We start from the raw sequence: 27,949 nt of genomic DNA on the forward strand, positions 1-27,949 counted from the left end.
TTTTGGTCGGGTGATTGGTTTCGACCGACTTTGAGAGTTGTTAAACCAACTTGTTGCTTAACCCGATCAACTCGATTTTGTTCGGACAAGACCCAATCGGGTCTTTCGGTTAGATTGGATCCAGAGCCATTTTGCACAGGCCTACTATTCACTACTATTCAATATTCTATATTATTTTTTCATTACTTTTTCACTATTATTCACAGAATATCTGAGATCACCTCACTATCCAAACGTAACCTGACAGTAAAAAATTCATGAATTAGAAGAACCTTCATGGAGAAGCTACTGTTATCGAGCTGAGTAATATTAGATACAGTCTTAACATATATAAGTTTCGTACACTTATTTAAAAAAAAAAAATTAGAGTTCATCATTAAAAAAATAATATTTTCACGTGAATTTTAAATTTATTCATTTTTTTAAAGGGAGTGCATGAGACTTACATGTCTTAAAACTGTAAATATCATTCCCTATCATAGCAATGACTAATAGCATGCTAAATTTAAACGATAAACGAGGATGGAACCTTCTAGTTTCATCTATTTGGATGTAATAAATAAGTTATAGCTTATCGTATTATCGAAAGTTGGATTATTAAATAGATTTTTTTTAAATAGATAAATAATAGGTAATACGACACAATTGTAATGGTTAGATATTCAGAAAGAAGGCCAATTACAACGAAGAGCAGAATAAAATGAATTATTAAACAATTAAATAGTTCAATTATCAAAAAAGGAAATGTTATTTTATTATTATTTTAACTTTTTTTTACCCTGGTATCAACTAATTAGAAAAAAGTAAAAGATTAAAAATAAATTTTCAATTATTTAATATTACACATGGGTTTGAATGATTAAAAAAATGGTGAGCTATTACATAGGATTGATGTGGGAAACTTTGGGATGTGGCTGCCTTTGATAGTGACTGTGATGAAGGTTGGTTAAACAAAAGGCCACAATGACTTCAGCATTCAACCATTTTATGTCTTAAATTGACAAATCTCGTCCAGATTATTTAAACAAAAAGTAAATTTTACTATAAAAAGTATAGGAAGATTTATTTATTGTTAGTAAAATTCACTTTTTACAAAGGACTTGTGTCAATTTTGTCTATTTGAAATTGGGTGACTCTACAGTTACTGTTCGGGACTCCCGCTAGTTGATTTTATTTTATTATTTTTTTTACATGTAATTTTTAATATTTTTAAATTAAAAAATTTACAATATTATTAAAAAATATTTACTTAATTATTAAGTAAAAAAAATTAAAAACAAAAAAACTCAGCAGTAATCTCCAGCAGGAAGAGTTTAAATTACTATAACTAATTTTATAAGACACATTTATAACTAATCATAAAAAAATTACTATAGAAACTAAATATGATTGATATTTGAATTTATTAAATTATAAATGATTTGAAAATTGATCTCTTTATAATTATTTTATAACTCTATATGAAATTAAGAATAATTTTATAAAATTAAAATTTATTTTTAATAAAATTTCATAATTATATTGATTGATTATAAAATAGTCATTAATTATGATTTTATTATTATTTAAGTTAAAAATAGCCATTAATTATTTTTTGAAAAAATTAAAGTTAGGGAATATTTTTGTTGAAGATTCTGACAGTTGGATCTTTGGTCTCAACACTAGCAGTTTCCCGTCTTCGCATTCTGTTCTTTTCTTAGCTTCTCGGCTCTCGCTATCAGAGCTCAGCTCGAATCTAATCCAACGGTCAAACCCCAATCATCCGACATTCCTCATCTCCACTCCTAACCTATAAAATTCCAGCTTTAATGGTGGATTTGGTTTAAGCTTTGTTTTCTTCTTCCCCACATCTAGATGCTTCTCCCAGATCTACATAAACTCCTCTCCGCTACTTTCTCCTCCCACCGCCAAAACCTCCCTGTAATGCCAATGTCTTTCCGCTGATTTAGGGTTTCGCAATCATGGAGACCGAACTCAAAGACCTCGATTCGACTCGAGGGCAAGGCCTGCCCAAGCCCCAACCATCCGAATCCATCCACGACAATGGCTCCACCAAAGACGACCGCCCGCTACTCAAGCCCGAGTCTTTGTCTGAGTCCTCCTCCTCCTCCTCCCTCCTTATGTCTCAAGAGAGCCTCGACAAGAAGTTCGCCGCCTTCGCTCGACATGACGTGTACGGCCCCTTGGGATGCGGCGAGCTGCCGTTGGAGGAGAAGATCCTGCTCGCCATCGCCTCGGTGATCCTGGTGCCGATACGCGTGGTGCTGGCGACGAGCCTGTTGCTATTTTATTACCTGATATGCCGGATTTGCACACTTTTCTCGGCGCCGAATCGGGACGACAGTGAGCAGGAGGACTATGCGCACATGGGCGGGTGGAACAGGCTTGTGATCGTCCAGTGTGGAAAGTTCCTCTCGAGGGTCGTGCTGTTAATTTTCGGTTTTTATTGGATCAAGGAGACGTTCCAGATTTCTGATAGTGACTTGAAGTCATCTGCCGCTCAGGTACCCAATCCCACTCTCTTTCCATGTCAAAATAGCTTTTTGAATGCTACTGTGTAAAGTTAAACGGAAGATGTATACATCGAGGCTTGAGCACATCGATAAGAAACTAATGGCTGAAATACATTTTTCGTATCGATCAAATTTTAAAGTGGCAATGACAGTCCCTCCATACATTTTTAGTCTGTTCAATTTGCTTAATGCTACCTTATGTATTCAGGGATGAAAATCAAAAGCAGGTCAAATTTCATGGACCAAAATTGTACTAGATTGGTTATATGAATCACATCACTGTACTTATCAAACAAAAAAAAAATGAATCACATCACTGTTCTGTTGTATGCCCTATGTAAATCAACTTTACTCTTAAAAGTACTGCTTTCTATAAGCTATGTAAATCCACATCTATTACTATATATAAAAGCAGAGTCATATAATTTCGACATGGCATTTTACTCATAAAAGTAGGCATTCTACCCATTAAACTTGAAGTGTTATGTTTATGGAGCGGTAAGCATTTTAAAAGCAATGTATCATTATGAATTGTTGTAACTTTTAAGTTTTATTTATTTTCTAACATATAAATATATAAACTGATTCAATTCTCCACCCAAAGACACTATTTCAACATTTATATTGTTTCGCCAAATAAACCGCCCTATAAACCATTTCAAATTTCTTCACTATAAAACCCAATCTCTCTCTAAATCTCTCTCCCTCATACACAACACACAACAATCCGCTCATTGCGCGGATTATAGGCTCGTAACCTTTAATTGTAGAGTTATTCCGAAGATGAGTAGCTGACTAAATTACTTTGGTTCTCCATTCGTAAATGTTCTTTCTTGTTTGTTGTTTGGGTCCTGCTGGATTTGTGTACGAGATTTCTTTGGTCTTACTCCTTTTCAAATTTTCTTGATATGTTTTTTCTAATGGCAGAATGAGGGAGAAGATGAGTCTGAAGAGCCTGAAAGACCTGGTGTGATTATATCTAACCACGTATCCTACATAGACATACTGTACCACATGTCTTCTTTCTTCCCAAGCTTCGTTGCTAAGGTTTGTTCATTTGGCTGGCTGCATAAAAAAGAAATTACTTATTCTCTACTTTTGTTACATTTGATGGATATATTTTCTTTGCTTTTAGTGTTCTCACTGATACATTTCTGTTCTAAATCTTTCGATTGTAATCCTGGATTTCATTGCTGAAGCAATCAGTGGGCAAACTTCCTCTAGTTGGTCTCATCAGGTTAGTTCATTTCTTGTGAGCTTCCTCAAGTCTTCTGGTTTCTTGTGATGATTCTCATAATTGAACGATTGAATAGTCAAGTATATTATTGCAAATAATGAGACTACTAATATAAAAGGTATAATATGCTAAATGATGTTAAACTAGATGGTAATCCTATGACGTTTTGACTAATCATTGCTTAATCAAATTTTGTTTTGCTTTTATTATGCATAAGATTAGTGTTCCTTCTGCCTAATGAATTCTACGATTGTTCAACTTTAGTCTATGATTTTGGGAGGAGAAAGATGTTATTTTAAGGAGAATGTGCTTAAGATATGTTTGACTGGATTTCTGAACAGACCCTTAAAGATCTTGGTGCCATGTTGGAATGTTCTTGTATGTCAGTCGGGCAGTAACATCAAACATGATAATTACACATTGCCACGAGTGCTGCAAAAAGAACATACTTTGTAAAAATAGCCTAAAGAGGCTGAACATCGGACTACAGGGAAATTATCAAACGCATAAATAAAATAAAATAAAAAGGGAAAAAATGAGAGATCACCTTTATTCAGGTAAGGAGTCCTGCTTGTCAAAAAATTCAGGGGAGTCCTGACAGGACATGGTACGATAACAATAGAGATTATCCATGGAGGGAGTCTTACATGTGTGTGTGCACGCTAAACACCATCTATTAAAAGCTGCACGTAAACTATCACACACTCTATTTACAGAATAGTCACCACCAGACCAAAAGGAGAGAACTACAGCTGAAAAATTTTAGCAATTATCAGAAGTTCAGATTAATATTATAAGTTAAGTGTTGGAATTAGTTAATAATTTTTTTATTAATTTAATCAGAAAAACACTTTTCGATTAACATAATCAGAGAAAACACTAACAACTTGCAGGCCTTACTTTTGTCAAATATTTTATGTCTTACCTTGAATGGGTGCGAAATGGTTGAATGGGGAATGTCTGTAATACTTTCTCTATTGCTGAAATAGCTTGAATGGGTACAAAATGCTTTACAATTCGTTTGGCATGTTTTTGGCAGCAAGTGCCTTGGTTGCGTTTATGTTCAGCGGGAGTCAAAGTCATCTGACTTCAAGGGTGTTTCAGGTACAACAACATGGATAGCTATATTCTTTACTTTTGTTCTACGTATTGGAGGATAAGCACATTACTCAAAATGCCTCCCTTGCCTTTTTTTTTTTTTTTGTCTTTTCTAGTGTTTATCTTTTTTTTTTGATAAGTAAGGAATTTATTGATTGAAAGAAACTAGTCAACGCCCATGTACACAGGAAGTATACAAAATGGACTCCTAATCACATTCTAGAAATCTGAAAAGAAAATAAGAACTCGTGAACATTCCCTCCCTTTAGTACAATAGCAGCCAACCATTGAACTAAAGAAAACACAAAAAAATTCCATAATTCCCCCACATTTCTCTCCTTCTTGTTGAAGCATCTCTCATTCCGTTCCATCCATATACACCACAATAAACACAAAGGAACCATCTTCCATGTCGCTTCTAGTTGAGGACAATGATGTTGCCTCTTCCAACATGCTAAAAGTTCTGTCACGCTCTTAGGCATGATCCAGGACAGGCCGGCTCGACTGAAAATACCCGCCCATAACTCCCTTGCCACCTCACAATGCAAGAAAAGGTGCTCAATTGATTCGCCATTACTCTTACACATGTAACACCATTCCATCACGATCATACCACGTTTCCTCAAATTGTCAACCGTCAAAATCTTTCCCAAAGCAACAGTCCAAATAAAAAAAAGAGACTTTTGGTGGTACGGGAGCTCTCCAAATACCTTTCCAGGGGAACCGAATGGGCTGATGAGCTGCCAACACTTTATAGAATGACTTAACAGAAAAAATTTTGCGCCTTGAATGTTTCCACAGCATTCTATCCCACCCATTTCCTCCTAACTTCTTGGAATATAAAAGGCTGTAAAAACCTGCTATTTCATCCACTTCCCAGTCTTGCGCATTTCTGGATAAGATCAAATTCAACAGAACACTCCCATTGTCAGTGCACAATACATCAGAGACAGCGGCCTGCTGGTTTTCAGCCAATCTGAAAACAGTTGGAAAAACAGTAAATAGAGCACTCTCACCACACCATACATCAAACCAAAAACTAATTCTAGTCCCCACTCCCACCTCAAAACTAGTGTGCTTTACGAACTCCTCCCACCCCTTTCTGATAAATTTCCAAAGGCTTACACCAAAGGAACCCCTACCCTCCGTGGAACGCCAACCCCCCCAATCACAACCATACTTCCGAACAATAACCAATCTCCACAAAGAATCCTCTTCCATTTGAAATCTCCACAACCACTTTCCCAAGAGAGCTTTATTAAAAACAGATAGACTACGCACCCCCAAACCTCCCAACTCCTTCGGACAACACACTTGCTGCCAACTCACTAGATGAAATTTATGTTCTTCCCCCATACCACCCCACAAGAAATCCCTAAACAATTTCTCCATCCTATTTGCCACTCCCACCGGTAAAAGGAACAAAGATAGAAAATAAGTAGGGAGATTGGATAGAGTGCTTTTGATGAGGGTAAGTCTCCCCCCTTTCGATAAGTATAGCCGTTTCCAACCTGCCAATTTTTTTCCTACCTTCTCTACAACTCCGTCCCATATGTATTTAGCCTTGAAAGAGGCTCCTAAAGAGAGGCCCAGGTATTTCATCGGAAGAGAAGCCACTTTGCACCCCAACAAACTTGCTAGCTGATTGATATTGTCCACCACTCCCACCGGGACCAACTCTGACTTTCCCAAATTCACCTTGAGACCCGAGACAGCTTCAAAACACAAAAGAACAGCCCTTAAAGCTTGCAACTGTCCACTCTCAGCATCACAGAGGATTAAAGTATCATCTGCATACAATAAATGAGAAATGGAAAAAGCACCTGAGGTAGAGTTACCCACTGAAAAACCAGCCATAAAACCTCCCCTTACCGCGGCCTCTACCATATGACTCAAGGCCTCCATCACTACAACAAAGAGAAAAGGAGATAACGGGTCCCCTTGTCTCAAGCCCCTCGAACTCGAGAAGAAACCACAGGGTTGCCTGTTTACTAAAACTGAAAACCGAGCGGATGATACACAATGTTTCACCCAACCGCACCACCTATCTCCAAAACCACACCTCTTCAACATATATAACAAAAAATCCCAGCACACATGATCATAAGCCTTTTCCATATCCAACTTGCAAATTACTCCTGGAATACCTGCCCTCAACCGGCTATCCAGACACTCATTTGCTACCAAAATTGAGTCCAAAATTTGCCGTCCACGTACAAAGGCATTTTGGGACTTGGAAATGATTTTATCCATCACTAAGCTCATTCGATTCGCTAACACCTTTGAAATAATTTTATAAATCCCGCCTACCAAACTGATGGGGCGGAAATCTTTCAATTCAATAGCACCTGCAACCTTCGGGATGAGAGCCATGAAGGTAGCATTAAGGGACTTTTCAAACTTTTGGCAAGAATGAAATTCATGAAAGACCCTCATCACATCCTCTTTCACTATGTCCCAACTTTCTTAAAAGAAAGCCATAGAGAAACCATCCAGACCTGGAGCTTTATCTTTGTTCATCCCTCTTACTACCTGCAGCACTTCTGACTCCTCAAACGGTCTCTCTAACAAACTCGCTGCACTACCATCCAACTGATCAAAATGTAGTCCATCCAATTTAGGGCGCCACACCTCCGTCTCTTTAAGAAGCTCTTCATAGTAATTCTCTATATGTGCCTGAATGTCTGCTGGAGATTGATGCACTGTGGTACCTGAATGAATCACCTCTATCACATTATTACGCCTGTGAGAATTTGCCATTTTATGAAAGAAACTAGTACATTTGTCACCCTCCTTCAACCACGTCATTCTAGATTTTTGTCGCCAAGATATTTCTTCTAACAGTAACACCCTCTCTATTTCGGACACCACCTCAGTTTTTCTCAACGAAGACTCCTCGTTTACCTCCCCCTCTTCTAAAGAGCTCAACTCACTCCACAGGGTACTCTTTTGTTCCCTGTATGTCTAAAAATCTCCATATTCCACTTCTTCAGATCCAACTTGAGTGCTTTAAGTTTAGAAGCCACAATAAAGCTAGGAGTACCATGAAAAGAATATGAGGCCCACCAATTACACTTTCTCCCCAAAACCGACCGTTTGAAGCCACATATTTTCAAATTTGAAATACCTCCTTCCCCCATGGAAGCCATCACAATCTAATATAATGGGGAAATGGTCAGAACATACCCTTGGTAAACGCTTCTGAATTAGATCCGGAAAATGAGACTCCCATGAAGAAGACTAGAAACCTGTCCAATCGTGACCCCCCTCTACTATTAGACCATGTGTAAGACCCCCCCACTAGAGGAAGATCAATCAAATTGAGATTGAAAATCAACTCCGAAAAATCTTCCATTGCCCATGTCAAAGAAGAAATTCCCGCCCTCTCACAAGGAAAGCGTACCACATTAAAATCCCCACACACCACTCAAGGTAATTCCCAAATATGTTGCACTCCCGCTATCTCCTCCCACAACAATCGTCTATCTCTATCCATATTAGGACCATATACCCCCACAAGAGCCCACCTCCAACCATCCTCAACATTCTTAAAAGAAACGGCCACTGAATGGTTCCCAATGCAATCCTCTACTAGATCCACTACTCTTTTATCCCACATTAACTATACCCCTCCGGATGCACCCAAAGAGGCTAAAAAACTCCATCCCACAAACGAGCAACCCCATAGACTCCGAATAATATTCCTATCAACATTGCTCAACTTAGTCTCTTGGATACAAACTATATCAACTTTCCAACTACGAAGAAGAGAACGGATGCGAAGCCGTTTTATTTGTATCGTTAATACTCCTGACATTCCATGATATAATTTTAGGCTTCAAACTATAATTAGGAGAGGTTTGGATTCAGATATGAGTTGAGATGGGTTGAGATGGTTTGTGAATAGTAGAATAAAAATTGAATTATTTATTATATTTGATGTTGGAATTTGAAAAAGTTGTTTTGGGATTTGAAAAAATTGAATTGTTTATTATATTTTGTGTGGAAATTTGAGAAAGTTGTAATGATGAGATGAGAAGAGTTGATGTGAGTTTTGAATCCAAACGTCTCCTTAATGTTCAGACTGCATGTCATGGTATTATTTGCATCAATATGAATCAAGCTGAAAAATTTAGTTTACCGTGTTGATTTCATCTATATTTTGGGTATGTTATAATAATATTTCCACAATGCATAAATATTAGCTCGTAGAAGTTATTGAAGATGTGCAACGAACTTTTAAAAGATATGTTCTGCATTACTGTAATTTCATGGACAGAAGAACATGCCAATACCTCAAATTATGAAATTTGTGAAGTAATGGCAATAAATTAAATAATTTATCATATGTCACAGCTTGCCTTGACTGACTTCAATATTCTAACTCATGCTAGTCAAGATGCCACCTCACAAGATTCCTCCTATGCAAGGCTAACACTGCGAAGTTTCCATTCATTAAACTTACAATACTCTGCAAAGTGAGGGTCTCTTGAAGACACAGGTTTGGGTAAGGGGATGTGAAGGGTGAGAGGAAAATTTGAAAAAGGGAAGGTGTAGAAAGCCCTCACTCCTTTGCTGCTACACTTTCATCAGCAGCCTCCCCACCTGTGATAGTGTTGGTTAAGGAAGGTCAATCCAATGATTAACGTTGCAACCTTCCTACATTTTTTTTTTCTTTTTTCTTTTTCTTTTTCTTTGTGGTGGTGCACTGGGCCCATGCAATTGTGCAACACATGGGTGGATGCTCGAATGCCCCAGCAGCAAGCTACTGTGGCGGGCCTTCCCCCTTTAAAAAATTAATTTAATATTGTGTGGCCTATTGGACCACATATCAAATATATATATATTTTTTATGAGCAAGAAGATATTTTATTGATATAAAGATAGGCATAGCCCAAGTACACTGGAGGTATACATTTGATTACACCTATTTAGGAACTAGAAACAGTTACAAGGAAATCATGGAAGCTGAGACCATTTAAATCTATATCAATGGTCCACATAAATAAAGTCTTCTAGAAAAAGCTCTTAAACTCTTCCAAGGAGCGCTCACGATCCTCAAAATGTCTATCATTTCTTTCGCTCCAGATGCACCAAAATATGCAAATGGGAGCTATCTTCCACACAGGTGCAATCTGTGTTGTTCCCGTAATCCCTCTCCAACTTGCTAGTAAACCACCCTCCCGGCATTACCTATGCTAATTCCACTTTGCTGAAAAAGTAATTCCATATTGCCCGAGCATACTCACAATGTAGGAGTAGATGATCCACTGTTTCACCACTATTTCTGCACATACAGCACCAGTCAATGATTATAAGCCCACGTTTTCTTAGATTATCAATGGTCATAATCTTCCTTAAGGCTGCTGTCCAAACAAAGAAAGCAGCCTTAGTAGGTGCTTTACTCCTCCATATATTCTTCCAAGGAAACTTATGCCTAGCTTTAGCCTCATAGAAAGATCGTACCAAAAATTTTCCTTTGCTAGAAGGTCTCCATTCCATCTTATCCGCCACTGTAACAGCAGGACTAATGTTGTAGGGTAGGTTAAAGAACTCCACCTGGACACCTACTTCCCAATCATGTGCCTCCCTAATGAAGCTAACATTCCATTCTTGCGAACCATTAGTAATTGCCTGCAAGTCAGCCACCATAGCATCTTGTTCCCGTGCAATTCTGAAAATAGATGGATAAACATCCTTAAGAGCCATATCTCCAACCCAAACATCATGCAAAACTGATCTACTGCCATCATACACAGGCTAGTGTTTCACCAACCTTTCTGGATATGCTTCCATAACCCCACTCTGTATGCCCCACTAACTTCATTGGAACACCCCACAACCCCGGTACTTCCATAACCCCACATATCAGATATTAAACTGATAAGGATAGAAACTACACCTAGGTTTATACCGTATGAATAATGAAGGCAATATATGAAGACAGATATACACATGCAATAAACTATAAAATATGTACTAGCAGTCTACAACATTATAAAAAAAAAAAAAAAATCTTCAACATATACCAAAAGAAAAAAAACATTGGAATATTTGACCTTTGTACTGTTGATACATGTTTAACTAATTGGGAAGTGTATATATTTCTCCTTTAACTTCTTATGAGAGGCTCGGAACACTCATCACTAATTGTGCTCTAGCATTATATACTATGCCTTCTATGTAATTGTGTTGGGCTTATCCATGTGTCCTGCTGATTCTAATCCCTCGATTGCTTGCAGGTGCCGTGACCGAAAGAGTTGAAGAAGCTCACCAAGATAAGTCTGCTCCAATAATGATGCTTTTTCCAGGTAATCAATTGTCTGTACCAAACAACCAGTATCTTCAACAAAATCTCGAGAAGACTTAAATTATTAATAAATTTCATCTCAACTGCAAGAAATACTTATATAAAGATCTGAACTTACAAAAAAAAAAAATTCATTTCAACTGCAAGAAATACTTATATAAAGATTGTAGAATTATAGAGAGATTTATGTTTAAGGATCTGTTAGCAATATTAGGGGCTAATATCTAGGAGATCTACAGCTAACAGATCAGTTTTTCTTATCCCATGATTTTAGGAGATTTGGTAGTCTGTTACCAAATCTGTAGATATAAGTTTCCTATTTTATAGCTTTCAGTTTTAGGTAGTTCTGATTTCCTTTCTAGATTAACTATAAGTATCCCTAAAATGGATGAGCATTATCATCTATATAAAGAGGGGCCTGTAACCTTATTTTTGGAATAATGGAATCTTACTCTTTCCTTCCACAAACAAGATGGTATCAGAGCAATCTCTGAACCCTAATTCCCTCATATGACCAAATACGGGAAACGTGATTCAAGAGCTACCGTTTTCCAAATCACCTCCAATCAGGAAGCCATGGCTTCTAACAATGATAGTAACCTCATGCCCATTACAGGACACAAACTGAATGGGAACAACTATCTCCAATGGTCCCATTCCGTAATGATGTTCATATGCAGAAAGGGCAAAGATGATTATCTCACCGGAGATGCTGCCAAACCAAACAAGACGGATGAAAAGTTCAAAGTCTGGAATGCCGAGAATAATATGGTCATGTCATGGCTCATTAATTCCATGACAAATGACATTGGAGAAAACTTTCTTCTCTATGGAACAGCAAAGGAGATTTGGGATGCTGCCAAGGAAATATATTCTAACAATGAGAATACATCGGAATTATTCGAGGTGGAAAGTGTTCTTCATGACTTCCGCCAAGGAGAATTAACAGTGACTCAATACTTCAACACTCTCAATCGGTATTGGCAGCAGCTAGACTTATTCGAGGAGCACAATTGGAGCTGTCCGAATGATGGAATCAGGTATAGACAAATAATTGAACGGAAAAGAATATACAAATTTTTGATTGGATTAAATAAGAACCTTGATGAAGTACGAGGAAGAATTTTAGGATCCAAACCACTACCAAATATCCGAGAAGCTTTTTCAGAAGTTCGGAGAGAGGAAAGTCGAAAGAAGATCATGATGGGATCTCAAGATTCTGTGACAAATCCTGAGAGTTCAGCACTTGTGGTGAGAGGGAATCCATCCAACAACAACAGCGATCACAGACCAAAGAAAGGGCGACCATGGTGTGATCATTGTCGACGTCCTGGTCACACCAAGGACAACTGCTGGAAGATTCATGGCAAACCAGCAGATTGGAGGCCTTCCCGGTTTGCCAATGACAAAGAAGGACGAGGCAACCTTGCTTCCATGGATGAACAACCTCCACCCGAACCAACTCCCTTCAGCAAGGAACAGATAGAGATCTTGCAGAAAATGTTCAGCCAATCCTTGCCTGCACCAGCTCCCATTGTAGTTGGTATCGGATCCCTGGCACAAAAAGGTAATTTTTTAAGTGCTCTAAATGCTAACAAGGAGAGGCTCAGTCCATGGATTATAGACTCAGGAGCTTCTGATCATATGACTGGAGATGAGAAGCTATTTTCAACTTACACCCCATACTATAAAAATTTAACTGTGCGAATAGCTGATGGTTCACTCTCAAAGGTGGCTGGTACAGGCTCGGTTCAAATTTCAGAGAACATCACTCTTGATTCCGTTCTACTTGTACCAAAATTAAATTGCAATTTACTGTCCATTAGTAAACTCACTCGGGATCTCAACTGTGTTACTAAATTTGGCTCAAATCTGTGTGTATTTCAGGTCTTGGACTCGGGGAAGATGATTGGCAGTGCTAAGATGTGTTCGGGGCTCTATCTTCTAGAGGTTAATGATCCTCCTCAAGGAGCAATTCATCAATCAGATTGTTCAGTGTCCAGTAGTCCTGTTTCTTTGTCTGTGAGTCAGTCTAATAATGATAGTGCAATTATGTTATGGCACTATAGGTTAGGTCATCCAAATTTCTTGTATCTTGAGAAGTTGTTTCCTTCATTATTCCATAGTAAAAATCCAAATGAATTTCAATGTGAGATCTGTCAATTCTCTAAACATATTTGCAATTCTTATCCTAACAGATCCTACAAAGCATCTCAACCTTTTTCCATGATTCATAGTGATATATGGGGCCCTTCTAGGATAAAAAATGTTACTGGTTCTCGCTGGTTCATTTCATTTATTGATGATCACACTAGACTCACATGGGTATTCCTCATGAAAGAAAAATCTGAGGCAAACCAGATCTTCAAAACCTTCAATACCATGATCCAAACACAATTCCAAGCAAAAATTCAAATTCTGAAAACTGACAATGCCAAAGAGTATTTCAATTCCAGCCTTAATGATTATCTCATGAGTCATGGTATTGTTCACCAAAGTTCCTGTGTTAACACTCCTCAGCAAAATGGTATTGCCGAAAGAAAAAACCGGCATCTTCTTGATGTGGCTCGGTCTCTTATGTTCTCTACCCATGTACCAAAATATTTCTGGGGTGAAGCCATCCTTACGGCTGCATACCTCATAAATAGGATGCCATCTCGGATTCTTAACTTCCAGACTCCCTGTCAAATTCTCCTTCAGTCCTTTCCCACTACTCGTCTCATCTCCACCATCCCATTCAAAGTTTTCGGGTGTTCAGCTTTTGTTCATGTCCATCAACAACACCGGGACAAACTTGATCCTAGAGCTCATAAATGTATTTTCCTTGGGTACTCTGTAACTCAAAAAGGATATAAATGCTACTCACCAGTCACTAAACAATTCTATCACTCCATGGATGTCACATTCTTTGAGCAACAACCTTATTTCCCCAAATCTGATATTCAGGGGGAGACTAATTTTATCCTAGAATATCAGCTTTGGGATATTGAAGAATCACCTCATGTCTCTCATAATTCTGACCAAACTTGACCATCACTAAATCATGAATCACTTCCTCCTCAAAATCTCTCCCTTGAGTCTTCTTACTTCCTAGAACCTCCTACTCAAGATCAAGCCAACAATCCACCTCAAAATCTGGACACATCTCAAAATCTGGACACTATTCAATCAACAAAGAGTGATGAATTGATTACCTACTCAAGGAGGAGAAAGAACCAAAAGGAGATGGAACAACAAGCATCTCTTGAGCAAACCCAAGAGTCTGACTCAAGTCCTAGACCAAGTGAAGATCCACCAGGTAACACTAATCCTGAAACTAATGATGACAGTGGCCTTCCTATTGCTGTGAGAAAAGGGGTAAGATCATGCACAAAACATTCGATATACACATTTGTGTCATATGAAGGATTGTCACCGAAGTTCAAAGCTTTTGTTGCCAACCTCGACAACATCCAAGTTCCTAATAATATACAAGAAGCTCTCGGCTCACCAGAATGGAAATCAGCAGTGTATGAAGAAATTCATGCACTAGAGAAAAATGGAACTTGGGAAATCTCTGACTTACCAACCGGGAAACGCCTAGTAGGCTGCAAATGGATCTTCACAGTAAAATATAATGAAGATGGGAGTGTTAATCGGTTCAAGGCACGGCTGGTTGCAAAGGGATTCACCCAATTATATGGAATCGATTATGAGGAGACATTTGTTCCTGTAGCCAAGTTAAACACAGTTCGGGTTTTATTATCTTTGGCTGCAAACCTTGACTGGCCTCTCCACCAACTAGATGTCAAGAATGCCTTTCTAAATGGGGACCTAACTGAAGAAGTGTACATGGAAATTCCCCCCGGATTTGAGACACAAACTACATGCAACAAGGTTTGTAAACTTAGGAGATCTCTATATGGGCTCAAGCAATCTCCAAGAGCTTGGTTTGAAAGATTCACAAAGGTAGTGAAGAAGCATGGCTACTCTCAATGTCAGACGGACCATACACTATTTGTTAAACACTGTTCTGCAGGAAAACTTGCTGTCCTCATAGTGTATGTGGATGACATAATCCTAACAGGAGACTATGAAGAGGAAATCTGCACCATCAAAAGTTTACTAGCTGCAAAATTTGAAATCAAGGACCTTGGGAATCTTAAATATTTCCTAGGTATGGAGATTGCAAGGTCAAGAAAGGGAATCTCTGTCTCACAGAGAAAATATGTCCTAGATCTCTTAAAAGAGACTGGAATGCTCGGGTGTAAGCCGGTAGATACTCCTATGGATCCAACTATCAAACTAGGAGCTAAGGAAAATTGTGCACCCGTGGACAAAGGAAGATACCAAAGATTAGTAGGTAAACTAATATACCTATCTCACACACGACCAGACATTGGATTTGCTGTTAGTATGGTAAGTCAGTTCATGAACAATCCAAATGAAGAACACATGGAAGCTGTGTATAGAATCCTGAGATACCTGAAACTAACACCAGGTAGAGGATTATTTTTTGAGAAGAACCAAAGAAGAGATATTGAAGTGTTCAGCGATGCAGATTGGGCAGGATCAGTACAAGACCGAAGATCAACTTCAGGATATTGCACTTTTGTGTGGGGAAATTTGGTCACTTGGAGAAGTAAGAAGCAGTCAGTGGTGTCAAGAAGCAGTGCAGAAGCTAAATTCCGGGCAATGGCACACGGTATTTGTGAGGGAATTTGGTTAAAAAGGGTGCTAAAGGAATTAAAAATTTCAGATGAAGAACCTATGAAAATGTTCTGTGATAATCAATCAGCACTCAGCATTGCCAAAAATCCAGTTCATCATGATAGAACAAAACATGTGGAAATTGATCGACATTTTATAAAGGAGAAGATAGAGAAAGGAATAATCAAGATGTTGTACGTGCCTACATGTCTTCAGACAGCAGACATTCTTACCAAGGCTCTATCGAGAAAGGTGTTTGATGATCTGAGTTCCAAGCTGGGGTTAATTAATATTTACCGCCCAGCTTGAGGGGGAGTGTAGAATTATAGAGAGATTTATGTTTAAGGATCTGTTAGCAATATTAGGGGCTAATATCTAGGAGATCTACAGCTAACAGATTAGTTTTTCTTATCCCATGATTTTAGGAGATTTGGTAGTCTGTTACCAAATCTGTAGATATAAGTTTCCTGTTTTATAGCTTTCAGTTTTAGGTAGTTCTGATTTCCTTTCTAGATTAGCTGTAAATATCCCTAAAATAGATGAGCATTATCATCTATATAAAGAGGGGCCTGTAACCTTATTTTTGGAATAATGGAATCTTACTCTTTCCTTCCACAAACAAGAATCTTAGATAGTGTGCTTAAAAAAATGAATTCCTGAGGTAGAAAACTTCACTTGTAGGTCTTCCAGAGTGTCTGTATTGCCAGTCACCTCCCACAAATATGGGAACATATAATTGCCTGACTTTGGCATAGCTTCTTTAGTTGGTAAACAATAGCAAATCTTCAGACAGAATTCTCCCATATTCTTTCACTTTTAGCTTCATCAATGGAAGTGGCAGTAGTATGTGTAGGGTTACCAGTGTAATTGTCACACTACTATCTTTCCTCCTTCCAGAATTCATGTGTATCTTTTACGCTTATTAATAAAGATTTCTCACGTGGAGAACAGAAAATTGTTGCACTACAATGTTGCTCACTTGTCTTGTGATCAGATAACTGTCTCTAGGGTCATAGTAAATTCTTCTCCCTCCATCAAAATTCTATTGGCACATATATTTGGCCCTGATTACAATTAAGTATTTACTGATTTTTTTTTCCTGTTTGCAGAAGGCACAACTACAAATGGGGACTTCCTGCTGCCATTCAAAACAGGTGCATTTTTAGCAAAAGCACCTGTGCTTCCAGTGATTTTAAGGTATCCTTTCCGAAGATTTAGTCCTGCCTGGGATTCAATGTCTGGGGTGAGTGCTTCTTATGCTCAACTTTCATAACCTTTAACAAATTTAGATAATGATAGTTTGTGCAACACTGTGTCCATCTCATTAGGTTGACTTGAAAAGGCTCATTGTTTTGTTAGAGTACGATAAATGCATTCCAAATGTTTTATTGGGCTCAATTTGTTATTTACATTTGGAATGCATTTATCATACACTTAACCCCTAGGGGTTGGCTCAATTGTTAAGTGTCTTGTTCCTGGGGGTATGCTTCTCCTAGGTCTAAGTTTTGAACTCTTGGTTGCAAATAATTTTTAGGGGCAACGTCCTGTTGGTGAAAGTTGATGATTTATCTGATCTGTGTAATGTGAGCTTGTTACATAGTTCTAGGGTTTAACTAGATAAAAGATATGTTGCAGTCTCTGGGATTTCACATCATTAAAAACGCATTTATCAAATACTTGTGTATGAAATGATAAAGGCATGTCAAATGTAAGTAATGAATTGATAAAAGTGAAAATTATTTTACTTTTGATCTGGACAATAGTTTTAGGATGCTCTAAACAGAGAAATGTGTGAACGGATGCAAGGGCGGAGGGAGGGCATCTCTTGGGCATTTTCTTGCCCTGTAAATAACCAATAATAAAAAAAATTCTTCCCCTGTAAATATAAATGCTTTTGAACAAGAAAAGTGTATTAGAAGTACTGGCCCTCCCAGAACCAGAGCCTAGTCACAAAATCCTAGGTTCATTTAAAGTTTAAGTAGTTTCTTATAAAAAAAAAAAAAAAAGTTATAAGTAGTGGAAAAGCTCCAGCATACATGATTTTCTTGTATCACTTCCTAGCTCCTAACTTGTTATTAGGTGTTTGCTGTTTGTATACTTCCTGTACTTAGGCTATGCCTATTTACTGGTTTTACAAAATCTTATATTTCCCATAAAAAAAAAAATAGTAGAAAATCTCCTTGGAGAACTGATGAAAATTTTTCAAAGTCTAATCAATTCCACTATGTGCAATAGTAAGCTCATATCTGCATGCACTCTCCATGTTTCTTAGGAGCTAATATGTTCAGAGGAGGTTTTGTGTTTGTGGCAATTTGAAACCTAATTTTTGTCTGATTCTTTTTGTGCAGGCAAGACATGTCTTTTTTCTTCTCTGTCAATTTGTAAATCACTTAGAGGTGATACGATTACCTATCTACTACCCCTCACAGCAAGAAAAGGATGATCCAAAACTTTATGCTGACAATGTTAGAAGGTTGATGGCAAGTGAGGTACATTTCCAGTCATTTTTTTAATTTGAAATTACTAAATAATAATTACATTACTTCTTGAGTTCTTGCTTGAGAACCCATAAAAAAAGGTTCTTGCTTGAGAATGAAACCATTAGTTGATAGTCAGAGACAAATATTGGAGCCTTTGCTTTCCTGAAGGGTCAGAATCACTACTAAGTGACTCCCAACTTATCTCCCAAGCTAGATAAAAAGCTGGCTGGATTTTTATTTATTTTAAATGTATTAAGCCCTTGCTTTTGGGGAATCATCTGACTCTTTGAAATTTGCAAGTACCAAATCATGGCAGTTGTACATACTAAGAGATAATAATGTGTAGAAATGGGGATGGGATACATGTTGAAATAGAGTGTTTAGGACGTTAAAATTCCACCAGGCAGTAGATGTAGGTGTACCATTAAAATTTCTTACCAAACAATAAAAAGAAAAAGGAAAAAACTGAAGCATTGACAGTGTGGTGAAAGTCAAATTTGTGAGTCATAGATAAGATCTTCAGTTTGTTGATCTGTTCATGAAGTGTTTATTATGTCCAAAAATCTACTTGGATATCTTGCTTAATGATAAGCGGCAAGTCATCTTCAAAACTTATCCCGATTCACCTCAAAGAGATGAGCATGAACCATTAGAAAGCTCTATGTGGTTTTAACTAACATTGGCGAAAAACTTTTGCTTACTTTCTCTCACCTAATATTTTCTCTCCATACATATGTGTGAAAAACTCCCTTGTTGTAACCAATGATGTTTCTACTGGTGTAGTGCTGAGTTGGTTTTGATGGGGTTAACAAGGGAATTGGTGATAGATTCGAAATTATTTTTATTAGTGGAGGAGGGAGGTTTGTTACATATCATTGAGAGAGGATGGAAGAAGGATCATGAGATTAAGGTAGAAAAAAATACAGTAGGTTGGCTTCAGAAAGCTTTGGAGGTCTGTTTGAGAGGGGAGGAGTTCTATAGCACCATTAGAGAAGGGTATCGCAGCTTTATAGCCCAGAGGTGTTTGAATTTCTGAGGTCATTATGTAATGGTTGCATAATACGGTGAGGGTGGAAGAAGAAATTTCATCTTCATACCTGAAGGGAAGGGGGGAAGAGGATGGAGGAGGCTAAGGGAGGCCTTGGGAGAGTGTATGCAGGAAGGTAGAAGTGGTGGGGCTTTTCAGGTGGGCCCTTCACAGCAGCAGAATGTGGTGGAGAAACCATTGCTGCGGTCTTACAAGGAGGCTCTCGTAACAGAGGAGGCCCACTGTGAGCAGAGTGGGGGTGGTGGTGGTGTTAGCCTCTCTGACAGCTCCTAGCGTCGAGCCCTCACTTTGTACAAAATGTGGGAAATGGCAGGAGGGTGGAGTGGGACGTGCGTGAGATGTGGGAAGAGGTGATGTGCTGTTTACGGTAACTGCAAAAGGAAATTGCAGAAATAAAAGCTTCTGTCGGGCATAAAAAGGAAGATGAAGGTGTAAGGTTGGGGGAGTTTAAAGGTAAGGGGTCGGGCTTGGTGCAAAAGCCCTTCAAACAGAATAAGGGGAAGGGCCCTTAGTGGATTAAGTCTTCAGGGCCTCAGCCCATGGGCCCAGCTATGGGGTCTCTCAACTTGGGTGGGACTTAGCCCACGGGCCCATCTGGAGGCATCCAAGTGAGGCAATCCAGGCAATCTGGTTTGGGCCAAGTTGGTCCTCAACCCAGAACTCAGCTGAAGGTCAGCCCTTCTCAAAGGCTTATGGCTTCTTCCAGCTGTGGGTTGTCGTCGAGGACCACGTTGCGCCACTTGCCGGCGTAGGTGGAGCTACCGACGGGTAGACAGAACTTGCCGACATCGACAGTGGCACCCTTCGATGACAGCTCACAAGTGCGGGAAGCTCGGATTGCATTGTTAGACTCTGCGAAGGGCACTCTGACTCTTTTCGGTGGTTGTTCTCTGCCGTGTGGGGGCCAGACCGTGCCGATGAGGTGCGAGGTGGAGGGGGCGACGTCAGCAAGCCTCTCTGTTCAGGCTCTTGAAGATGTGAAGGGCTCTCCGACCCTTTTTGGTGGCTGTTCTCTGTCGTGTGGGGGCTAGACAACGCCGACGAGGTGCAAGGAGGAGGGGGCGTCGCCGGCAAACCTCTTTGTTTAGGTTGTTGAAGATTCTGGTTTTGACTTGAAGGAGGGGGAGGTTTTTGCGGATTTTGTACACTCTGATGGGGTGGAAATGGTGTTCCCTGATGATGAGACCTCTCAGAGTATTGTCCAGGTCTTGGGTGAGCAGCTAGATGAAATTATTTTGGTGGAAGATACCTGAGGTACTTAGATGGACAACAGGGAGGTAGATCCTTTGCCTTTGAACTTTATGTTTCATGGCCTTCTTGAGGTCTCGGATTGGGTCATTGATACGGTGAAAGCTATTAAAAAATTCGTGGGTTTGGAGTGCGAAGGATACGAGGAACATTTTATGGCCTTGCTTACAGCTATTGAAGCGGGGCATAAACAACAAAGAAAAGCTAGCTCCAAAAAACAGCGTGAGCTCAAAAGGTTGATGTGATCAATGAATACTGAGGGTAGTGCCAGCAGGGGCAAGTCGAAAGGGAAGGGGTTGGCCTTTTCCCAATGAGACCAAAAATTGTGTCGTGGAATGTCTGCAGGCTCAACGAGGTCAATAAACATATGCAAATTAGAAATTTGCTTCGTAAGTGGATGGCAGACATTGTATGTTTACAGGAGACTAAGTTGAAGCTAATCAATAGGAAAATTTTGAGAAGCTAATGGAGTTGTGTTCATGTGGATCGGGTTTATTTGGCCTCGATTGGGGCGGCAGGAGGGGTTGTGGTTATGTGGGATAGACGGGTGGTGGAAAAAATGGAGGATTTCATAGAGATGCACTTGGTTGCATGCTCTTTTAAGAGTGTGTTGGATAACATTTTGTGGGCATTTGCAGGTGTCTATGGACCAAACTTAAATAACAACGGAGCATCTTTGTGGGACGAATTAGCAAGTGTTCACAGTTGGTGGGAACTTCCATAGTGCATTGGGGGAGATTTCAATGTTACTAGATTTCCAATTGAGTCCTTAGGTAATAGAAGAGGGCGGCCGGCAATGGTTGAGTTCTCTGAGTGCATCTCTGACTTAAACTTGGTTGATCTGCCACTAACTGGGGGTACAACCATGTGGGCTAATAATCAGACATGGTCTCAGTTGGATTGCTTCTTAATATCTCCAAAATGGGAAAGTCATTTTCCAGATGTTTGGCAAAAGCGTTTGCCTCGTGTTGGGTCAGATCACTGGCCAATCATGCTTGATTGTGGTGGCCTCCGTAGAGAACGACGGTATTTCAAATTTGAAAACATGTGGCTGAAATCTGAAGGTTTTGTAGAAAGAGTAAGGCATTGGTGGTCATCGTACCAAATTAGGGTACCCCTAGTTTCATCCTTGCGGAGAAATTGAAAGCGTTAAAAAGAGACTTGAGGTTGTGGAACACCCAATCGTTCGGAGACATAGGGGAAAACAAGAAAAACAAGTTGAAAGAGATCCAGGAAATAGAGACACTCCAAGAGGCTAGGCCTCTTACTCAGGAAGAATTAGATCGGAAGGCGTTGTTGGGGACGGAGCTAGAGAGATTTATGTTATTAGAAGAGACATCTTGGTGGCAAAAATCAAGAGATTTGTGGTTAGGAAAGAAGATAGAAGCACAAAGTCCTGTCATAGTATTGCAAACTTTCACAGGAGAAACAATAACATAGAGATGTTGAAGATTGACGAGGTGGAATGTAGGGAAGAGCAGGCAATTCATGACCATGTAGTTGGTTTCTATGAGCAACTACTATCCGAGCCGATGGGATGGTGGCTCTCCCCTGATGACCTTGTTTTTTATACCATTGGACCGAGTGATGTATCTCAGATGGAGAGGGTTTTTGACGAGGAGGAGGTTTTCGAAGTAGTGAGGAAGATGGGCAAAGACAAGGCTCCAGGGCCTAACGGATTCTCTATGGGTTTCTTCCAAGAATGTTGGGATGTCATCAAGGAAGATCTTATGAAGGTGTTTCTGGAGCTCTGTGTTTGGAGAATTTGAGAAAAGCTTAAATACCACTTTCATTGCGTTGATTCTAAAGGTGGGGACTAATGAGGTTAAGGATTTTCGATCCATTAGCTTAGTGAATGGAGTGTATAACATCATATCCAAAGTACTTGCAAATCAACTAAGTGAGGTAGTAGGGAAGATCATCACCAAACCCCAAAATGCTTTTGTTAAAGGTAGGCAAATCCTAGACGGGTTATTTATTGCTAATGAATGTCTGGACAGTAAGCTGAAGGTTGGTATAGCAGGAATCATTTGCAAGATTGACATGGAGAAAGCATATGATCACTTTAACTAGGATTTTCTTCTCTACCTCCTTGGGAGGTGCGGTTTTGGTGAGAGATGGCGGACTTGGATTCGCTGGTGCATATCAACGGTGAAATTTTCCGTATTGATAAATGGTAGCCTAGCTGGTTTCTTTCATAGTTCGTGAGGCCTAAGACAAGCAATCCATTGTCGCCTCTGTTGTTTGTTTTTGTGAGGGAGGGTTTAAGCAGGATGACATCGGCTTTGGTTAATAATGGCTCTGTTGATGGCTTTTCGATTGGAACCCCGGATAGTGGTATCATTAATATATTTCACTTGTTGTTTGCAGATGATACACTTGTTTTTTGTAAGCCAGACCAAATTCAGATTCAAGTGTTGAAGACCTTGTTGCTTTGTGTTGAAGCAGTCTCCGGTTTGAAAGTGAATTTAAATAAATCAGAGAAATGTTCCAATTGGAGATGTTCCTAATATACGGCAGCTGGCTAGCATGTTGGGGTTTAAGATAGCCTCTCTTTCTTTGACGTACTTGGGACTTCCGTTGGGGGTGGCTTCAAGGGCATCCTCTGTATGGGAGACGGTGATTGAGAAGATAGAGAAGATATTAGCGGGATGGAAGAGAATGTACTTATCGAAAGGCGGCATGATCACTTTGATCAAGAGTACATTTTCTAACCTGCCAACTTATGTTTTATCACTTTTTCCTATACCTGCAAGTGTGGCATATCAAATTGAGAAGCTCCAACGTGACTTCTTGTGGGGTGGCATGGGGGAGGAGGTCAAATTCCATCTAGTGAAGTGGGAAATGGTATGTCGTCCTATCTCCAATGGTGATTTGGGTATTAGAAATGTGAGGATCTTTACTCGGGCGTTACTTGGAAAATGGTTATGGACATATAGTAAGGAACCAGAAGCCTTGTGGAAGGTGGTGATTGAGCATAAATATGGAGGCATCTGGGGGTGGGGGATGGAGTACTAAAGTTAGAGGAGCATATGGAGTGAGGTTGTGGAAACACTTTAGAAGAGGATGAGGGGTTTTTACTCAACACACTCAATTCCAGTTGGGGGAGGGCTTCAGGATTAAATTCTGGAACGATATGTAGTGTGTGGATATTCCCCTACAAGTTTCATTCCCATCATTATTCCAAATTGCTAGTGATAAAGAAGTTGCAGTGGCTGATGTCATGGGTTTTTCGGGTGGACAAATCCATTGGGACATCAGCTTTAGTAGAGCAGCACAAAATTGGGAAATGAGCAGCTTTACTGATTTTTACAGCCTCTTGTACTCCATTAAACCAAGCAATCAACAAGAAGATGGATTGTGGTGGTCACCTACTGGGAAATGTGCTTTTTCGGTTCGCTATTTTTATAAGGTTCTCACTCAAGAGCCTAACTCAGTAACTCTTATTTTCCTTGGAAAAGACTCTGGAGACACAAGGCACCCTCCAAAGCTGCTTTTTTTGTGTAGACAGTAGCGTTGGGCAAAATCCTCAAAGCTAAAAATTTGAGGAAAATGAGGGTTATCATAGTAGATTGGTGTTGCATGTGTAGGGGAGGGGGAGAGTCGGTGGACCATCTTCTTTTACATTTTGAGACAGCAAGGGTTTTGTGGAATGAGGTGATCGATCGAATAGAGCTGGCTTGGGTTATGTCGAAGATTGTAGTGGCAGTGCTGGCCAATTGGACAAATATAGGAGGCATGCAACAGATTAAAGCGGTTTGGAAGATGATCCTTATTTGCATCATGTGGTACTTGTGGCAGGAGCGCAATGCGAGGACGTTTGAAGATAGAGAGAGATCATTAGAGGAACTTAAAGCTTTATTTTACACTATATGTACCTGGGCCATTGCTGTTGATTTTAATGGCATGGATCTTCATGACTTTCTTATTTCTTTGGTGCCTTCTAATTAGGGCGCACAATTTTTTTCTTATTTGTATCGAGCTTTGCCTAATTTTTTGATTAATAAAGTTTATTTTACCTGGAAAAAAAATAATAAAAAAAAAAACTAACATTAGGGTGGTGGTATAAAGTAGTATCAGTACTCTTGCCAAATACATGTAACTGAATGGAACCACTTGTTGAGGTTGGCCATGGGGCTCAACACTGTCTGTATGGTGCTGTGCGCTGGTTAATGAAGGAAATTGATGGAGTATTGAATTTTCATAATTCAAAAAGTGCTTAGTGCATGTTTGCTAGTATGCTGTAATTAGGTATATTTCTCTTGTAAACTACCTGTGTACTTGGGCTTTGCCTAATTATGAGGATTAATAAATTTTTCTTATCAGGAAAAAAAAAAAAAGTGATTACTGCATGCGATGGGAGTCCATAATTTTTTAATTCTAAGATCACTGACATCTGGAGGCCGAGATCAAGAATTAGTAGTAATATGTGGATATAATTTGCAAAACGTATTACATAATGCAAGTAGAGAATACATGTATAGTCAGTCGTTTTTTGTATGCTTTCCTATCACTAATTAAGGACAAGATAAAGAAGTAGCTTCTGAGGGGTGATAGCTATGTCAGATGTTGGTTCTTGAATATGAAGAGGGGCCTAAGGCACCTCTATCATTTAATGACCTACTGATTGGAGGCAAAATCTACTAGCATTAAAAAACTGCATATGTTTCATCAGTTTATCTATTCGAATTATATATATATATATATAAAAGTCTCTGTTTATGAATGTTGGCTCTGTACAATTTTTAGTGCTGTTGTAACCCTATTTGGCGACTGATATTAAATTGTTGCTGTTGCTGTTGCTGTTGCTCTTTTTTGCGTGAAGGGAAATTTGACACTTTCAGATATTGGGCTGCCTGAAAAGAGAATCTATCTTGCTGCTCTCAATGGTAATAATAGCCTGCCTAATGTTTTGCATCAGAAAGACGATTGATAATTTCATGGCTTCGCTCCCAAATGATATCTTGTCCCAGTTGAGTTTCTTAGTTTCAATTGGTATTTGCTCATGAATGCACAGGCATAGCCAGGGGTGTGTACTCACCCATTATTTATCCCCACAGACAATTGGTGTGCTGTTATTTCCTTGTAACATTCTTACAGAGAGAATATGGCCTTTAAATTGTGTTTTATTGTGCTGATGTATCTCTTTCATCAAGGCATCCAATCTATTAGAGTTGTACGGCTTTTGTGGTGGTCACATACTCAATGTTGAATGTCCTGAAACCCTTCTGTGGCACAATTGTGCATCTGTAAATCTGAATTTTCTCTTTCTTTCGTGTGCCTGCAGGTTTGTTATGCCAATGCTAATTCGGAGCTGTCTGTATATTCGTTGTATAATTCTATTATTTATAGAAAAATAACTGAGATTATACAGAAATCATGTTGTGCCGAACAAGTATTTTCATTGTCTCATATGTCGGCATGCACTAATCCGATTTTTGAGTTCCACCTTGGGGCTAGAGTGGCATTTTTAAAGCCGGGGCCATTCTGAAGTTTCGACTGGGTGGTTAATAGAGATCCTGGAAGATTATACCATTCTGAGGTAGCTTAGGTGCTGATATTACTGTTGCTGAATATTCAGTCTTGAATTTTAAAAAATTGGTGGGATTCGTTTGGAAGGGACAGACTTGGGGAGTAGAATTCTCTACAGAATTTTCTATGATCAGAAAGAACTCTGTTCAAAGGGGTTGAACAAAATTAAATTCTTGGAGCAAGTTCCAAATATCATAAAAGGTCATTGGAGATGCAAGCTATATATTGGGAAATGATAAGGCTAGCTCAAGAGGCAAGTTATTGATATGCTTGTTCTGGTTTGTTTCCACTGGCACTTTCTTCTTCCCAGGGGTAACACGTGAAGGCTAGGCTCAAGTTATGGGGCTGTTTTTTTACAATTTTTTACAGAATAAGAGTGTTTTTAACCTCGATGAAAAGATGGAATGGATCAATTTGGGAAGGGAAAAAGTTTGAGAGAGAAGAAATAAATATCAAGATGCTTATTCGTTTTGAACATCAAAATGCCTATTTTCTTGTCTTTTTTTATTTTTTATTTTTTTTTCACCTTGTCGCTTCATCGTGGTAATTGTTTTCACCTTATTTATTTAAATAAATAAATAAATTTATTACCACTCTTGAGATAGCTCGAAATGGCATGGACCTAATGGTTAGAAATCATTTTGAGGTAAGAGAGATTATTCCTCCAAAGCTCTCGGATTCCATCGCCAGTAGAGATGCATATTTTCAGGAAAATTTATAATGGTTAATCTATGGATGGGAACTGATTCACAACTTTACACCACCAAAAGCTTTACAGCCAACACATTAACCTATAATGCTTTTTTTTTAAAAAGAAAAAAAATGAGAGAATATTCAGGGTTGGCTAGCCATCCCTTGGAAGGGTTGTCCGGCAATCTCTCAAGGAGTGGCTGGGTGGTCGGACCATCCCAACTGCTTGGTGGGGTGGGCGGCCACCCCTTGTGGGGTCGATACTGCTATTTTAAGCTCGGCAAGAACTGCCTCTAACGGTAACCATCCCTAACTATTCTTGAGGATATATCTTGTCAACCCTCGGTATTTTTACTATTTTTTTTTATGGTATGATCTCTATACTTTTAGTGAGAATATTTTTAATATTTAAATAGGTTACAGGAAATCATGTTCCTAATACTAAACATGTTACTTGAACTCATATAAATATAATAATTGATATATGTATATGCGAATTTTATAAAGATATTAACAAAAAAAGTAAACATTTTCTTGTCAACATTTGTAGATAAAGACATAAAATTCAATATAAATACTCTATTTTTTGACCTCGCTCAAATATTAAATTAGCTGTCATGAACTAAAAATATAGCTAGTTGAGAAACTCAAACTCAACTCATGTTTAAATAAAAATTAAGAATAAATATAGATAGAAGTTATTATTGGGAGTATTTATTTTGCACATATGATGTGGCATCATCTAGATCACACATCTCTCCATGTGAGTGTTGGAAACAATCAACTAGAAGCAGCCACGCAGTGAGTGCAAAGTGTGCACTGCTATAGTGACTTCTCTCTAGCATTACTCATATTTTTAAGTTTTAATTTTCTTATCATCTTAAAAAAATCTAGAAAATATAAATAAAAATTCCACATTTTTTTTCAAGTACTTTTTACAATTCGAAGAAACAGACAAGATGTGGATTCCAAGTATTTAATGTCATTGTTTACATTGTTCATAGATAATATTTAATATTACAAAATTTACATGTTGTATCCATCTTTTCAAATTATTATGTGCTTGAAATAAAAATGTCAAGAACTACACCCATTTGTATACCC

The 27,949-nt window shown here is 38.8% G+C and overlaps 1 protein-coding gene across 4 annotated transcripts; it reads left to right on the forward strand.

The window, feature by feature from the left end:
* The first annotated feature begins 1,660 nt into the window (after nt 1-1,660).
* On the forward strand, nt 1,661-26,759 carry LOC108995554 (lysophospholipid acyltransferase LPEAT1-like). Of its 4 annotated transcripts, none has more exons than XM_018971137.2 (9): nt 1,667-2,504; nt 3,441-3,560; nt 3,713-3,750; nt 4,790-4,854; nt 11,091-11,159; nt 16,957-17,090; nt 18,196-18,336; nt 25,449-25,512; nt 25,911-26,759. In XM_018971137.2, the coding sequence occupies exons 1-9, from the start codon at nt 1,962-1,964 to the stop codon at nt 25,928-25,930; spliced, it is 1,194 nt and encodes a 397-aa protein (XP_018826682.2). In that variant the 5' UTR covers nt 1,667-1,961; the 3' UTR covers nt 25,931-26,759. The 4 variants fall into 4 exon arrangements, with proteins under 4 accessions (XP_035547192.1, XP_018826682.2, XP_018826681.2 ...); XM_018971136.2 differs by having other exon boundaries at nt 1,668-2,504; nt 25,449-25,595; nt 25,911-26,696; XM_018971134.2 differs by lacking the exon at nt 25,911-26,759 and having other exon boundaries at nt 1,668-2,504; nt 25,449-25,905.
* Nucleotides 26,760-27,949: the final 1,190 nt, after the last annotated feature.

The sequence above is a fragment of the Juglans regia genome, chromosome 6, assembly GCF_001411555.2.
Source record: "Juglans regia cultivar Chandler chromosome 6, Walnut 2.0, whole genome shotgun sequence".
NCBI classification, from domain to species: Eukaryota; Viridiplantae; Streptophyta; class Magnoliopsida; order Fagales; family Juglandaceae; genus Juglans; species Juglans regia.

Bases quoted from the DNA above. Each gene is read 5' to 3' on its own strand.
- LOC108995554 (XM_035691299.1), top strand. From the start codon at position 1,962: ATGGAGACCGAACTCAAAGACCTCGATTCGACTCGAGGGCAAGGCCTG. The intron at 2,505-3,440 runs GTACCCAATCCC...TTCTAATGGCAG, and splicing joins TGAAGTCATCTGCCGCTCAG to AATGAGGGAGAAGATGAGTC. The intron at 11,160-11,774 runs GTAATCAATTGT...TGCCCATTACAG, and splicing joins AATAATGATGCTTTTTCCAG to GACACAAACTGAATGGGAAC.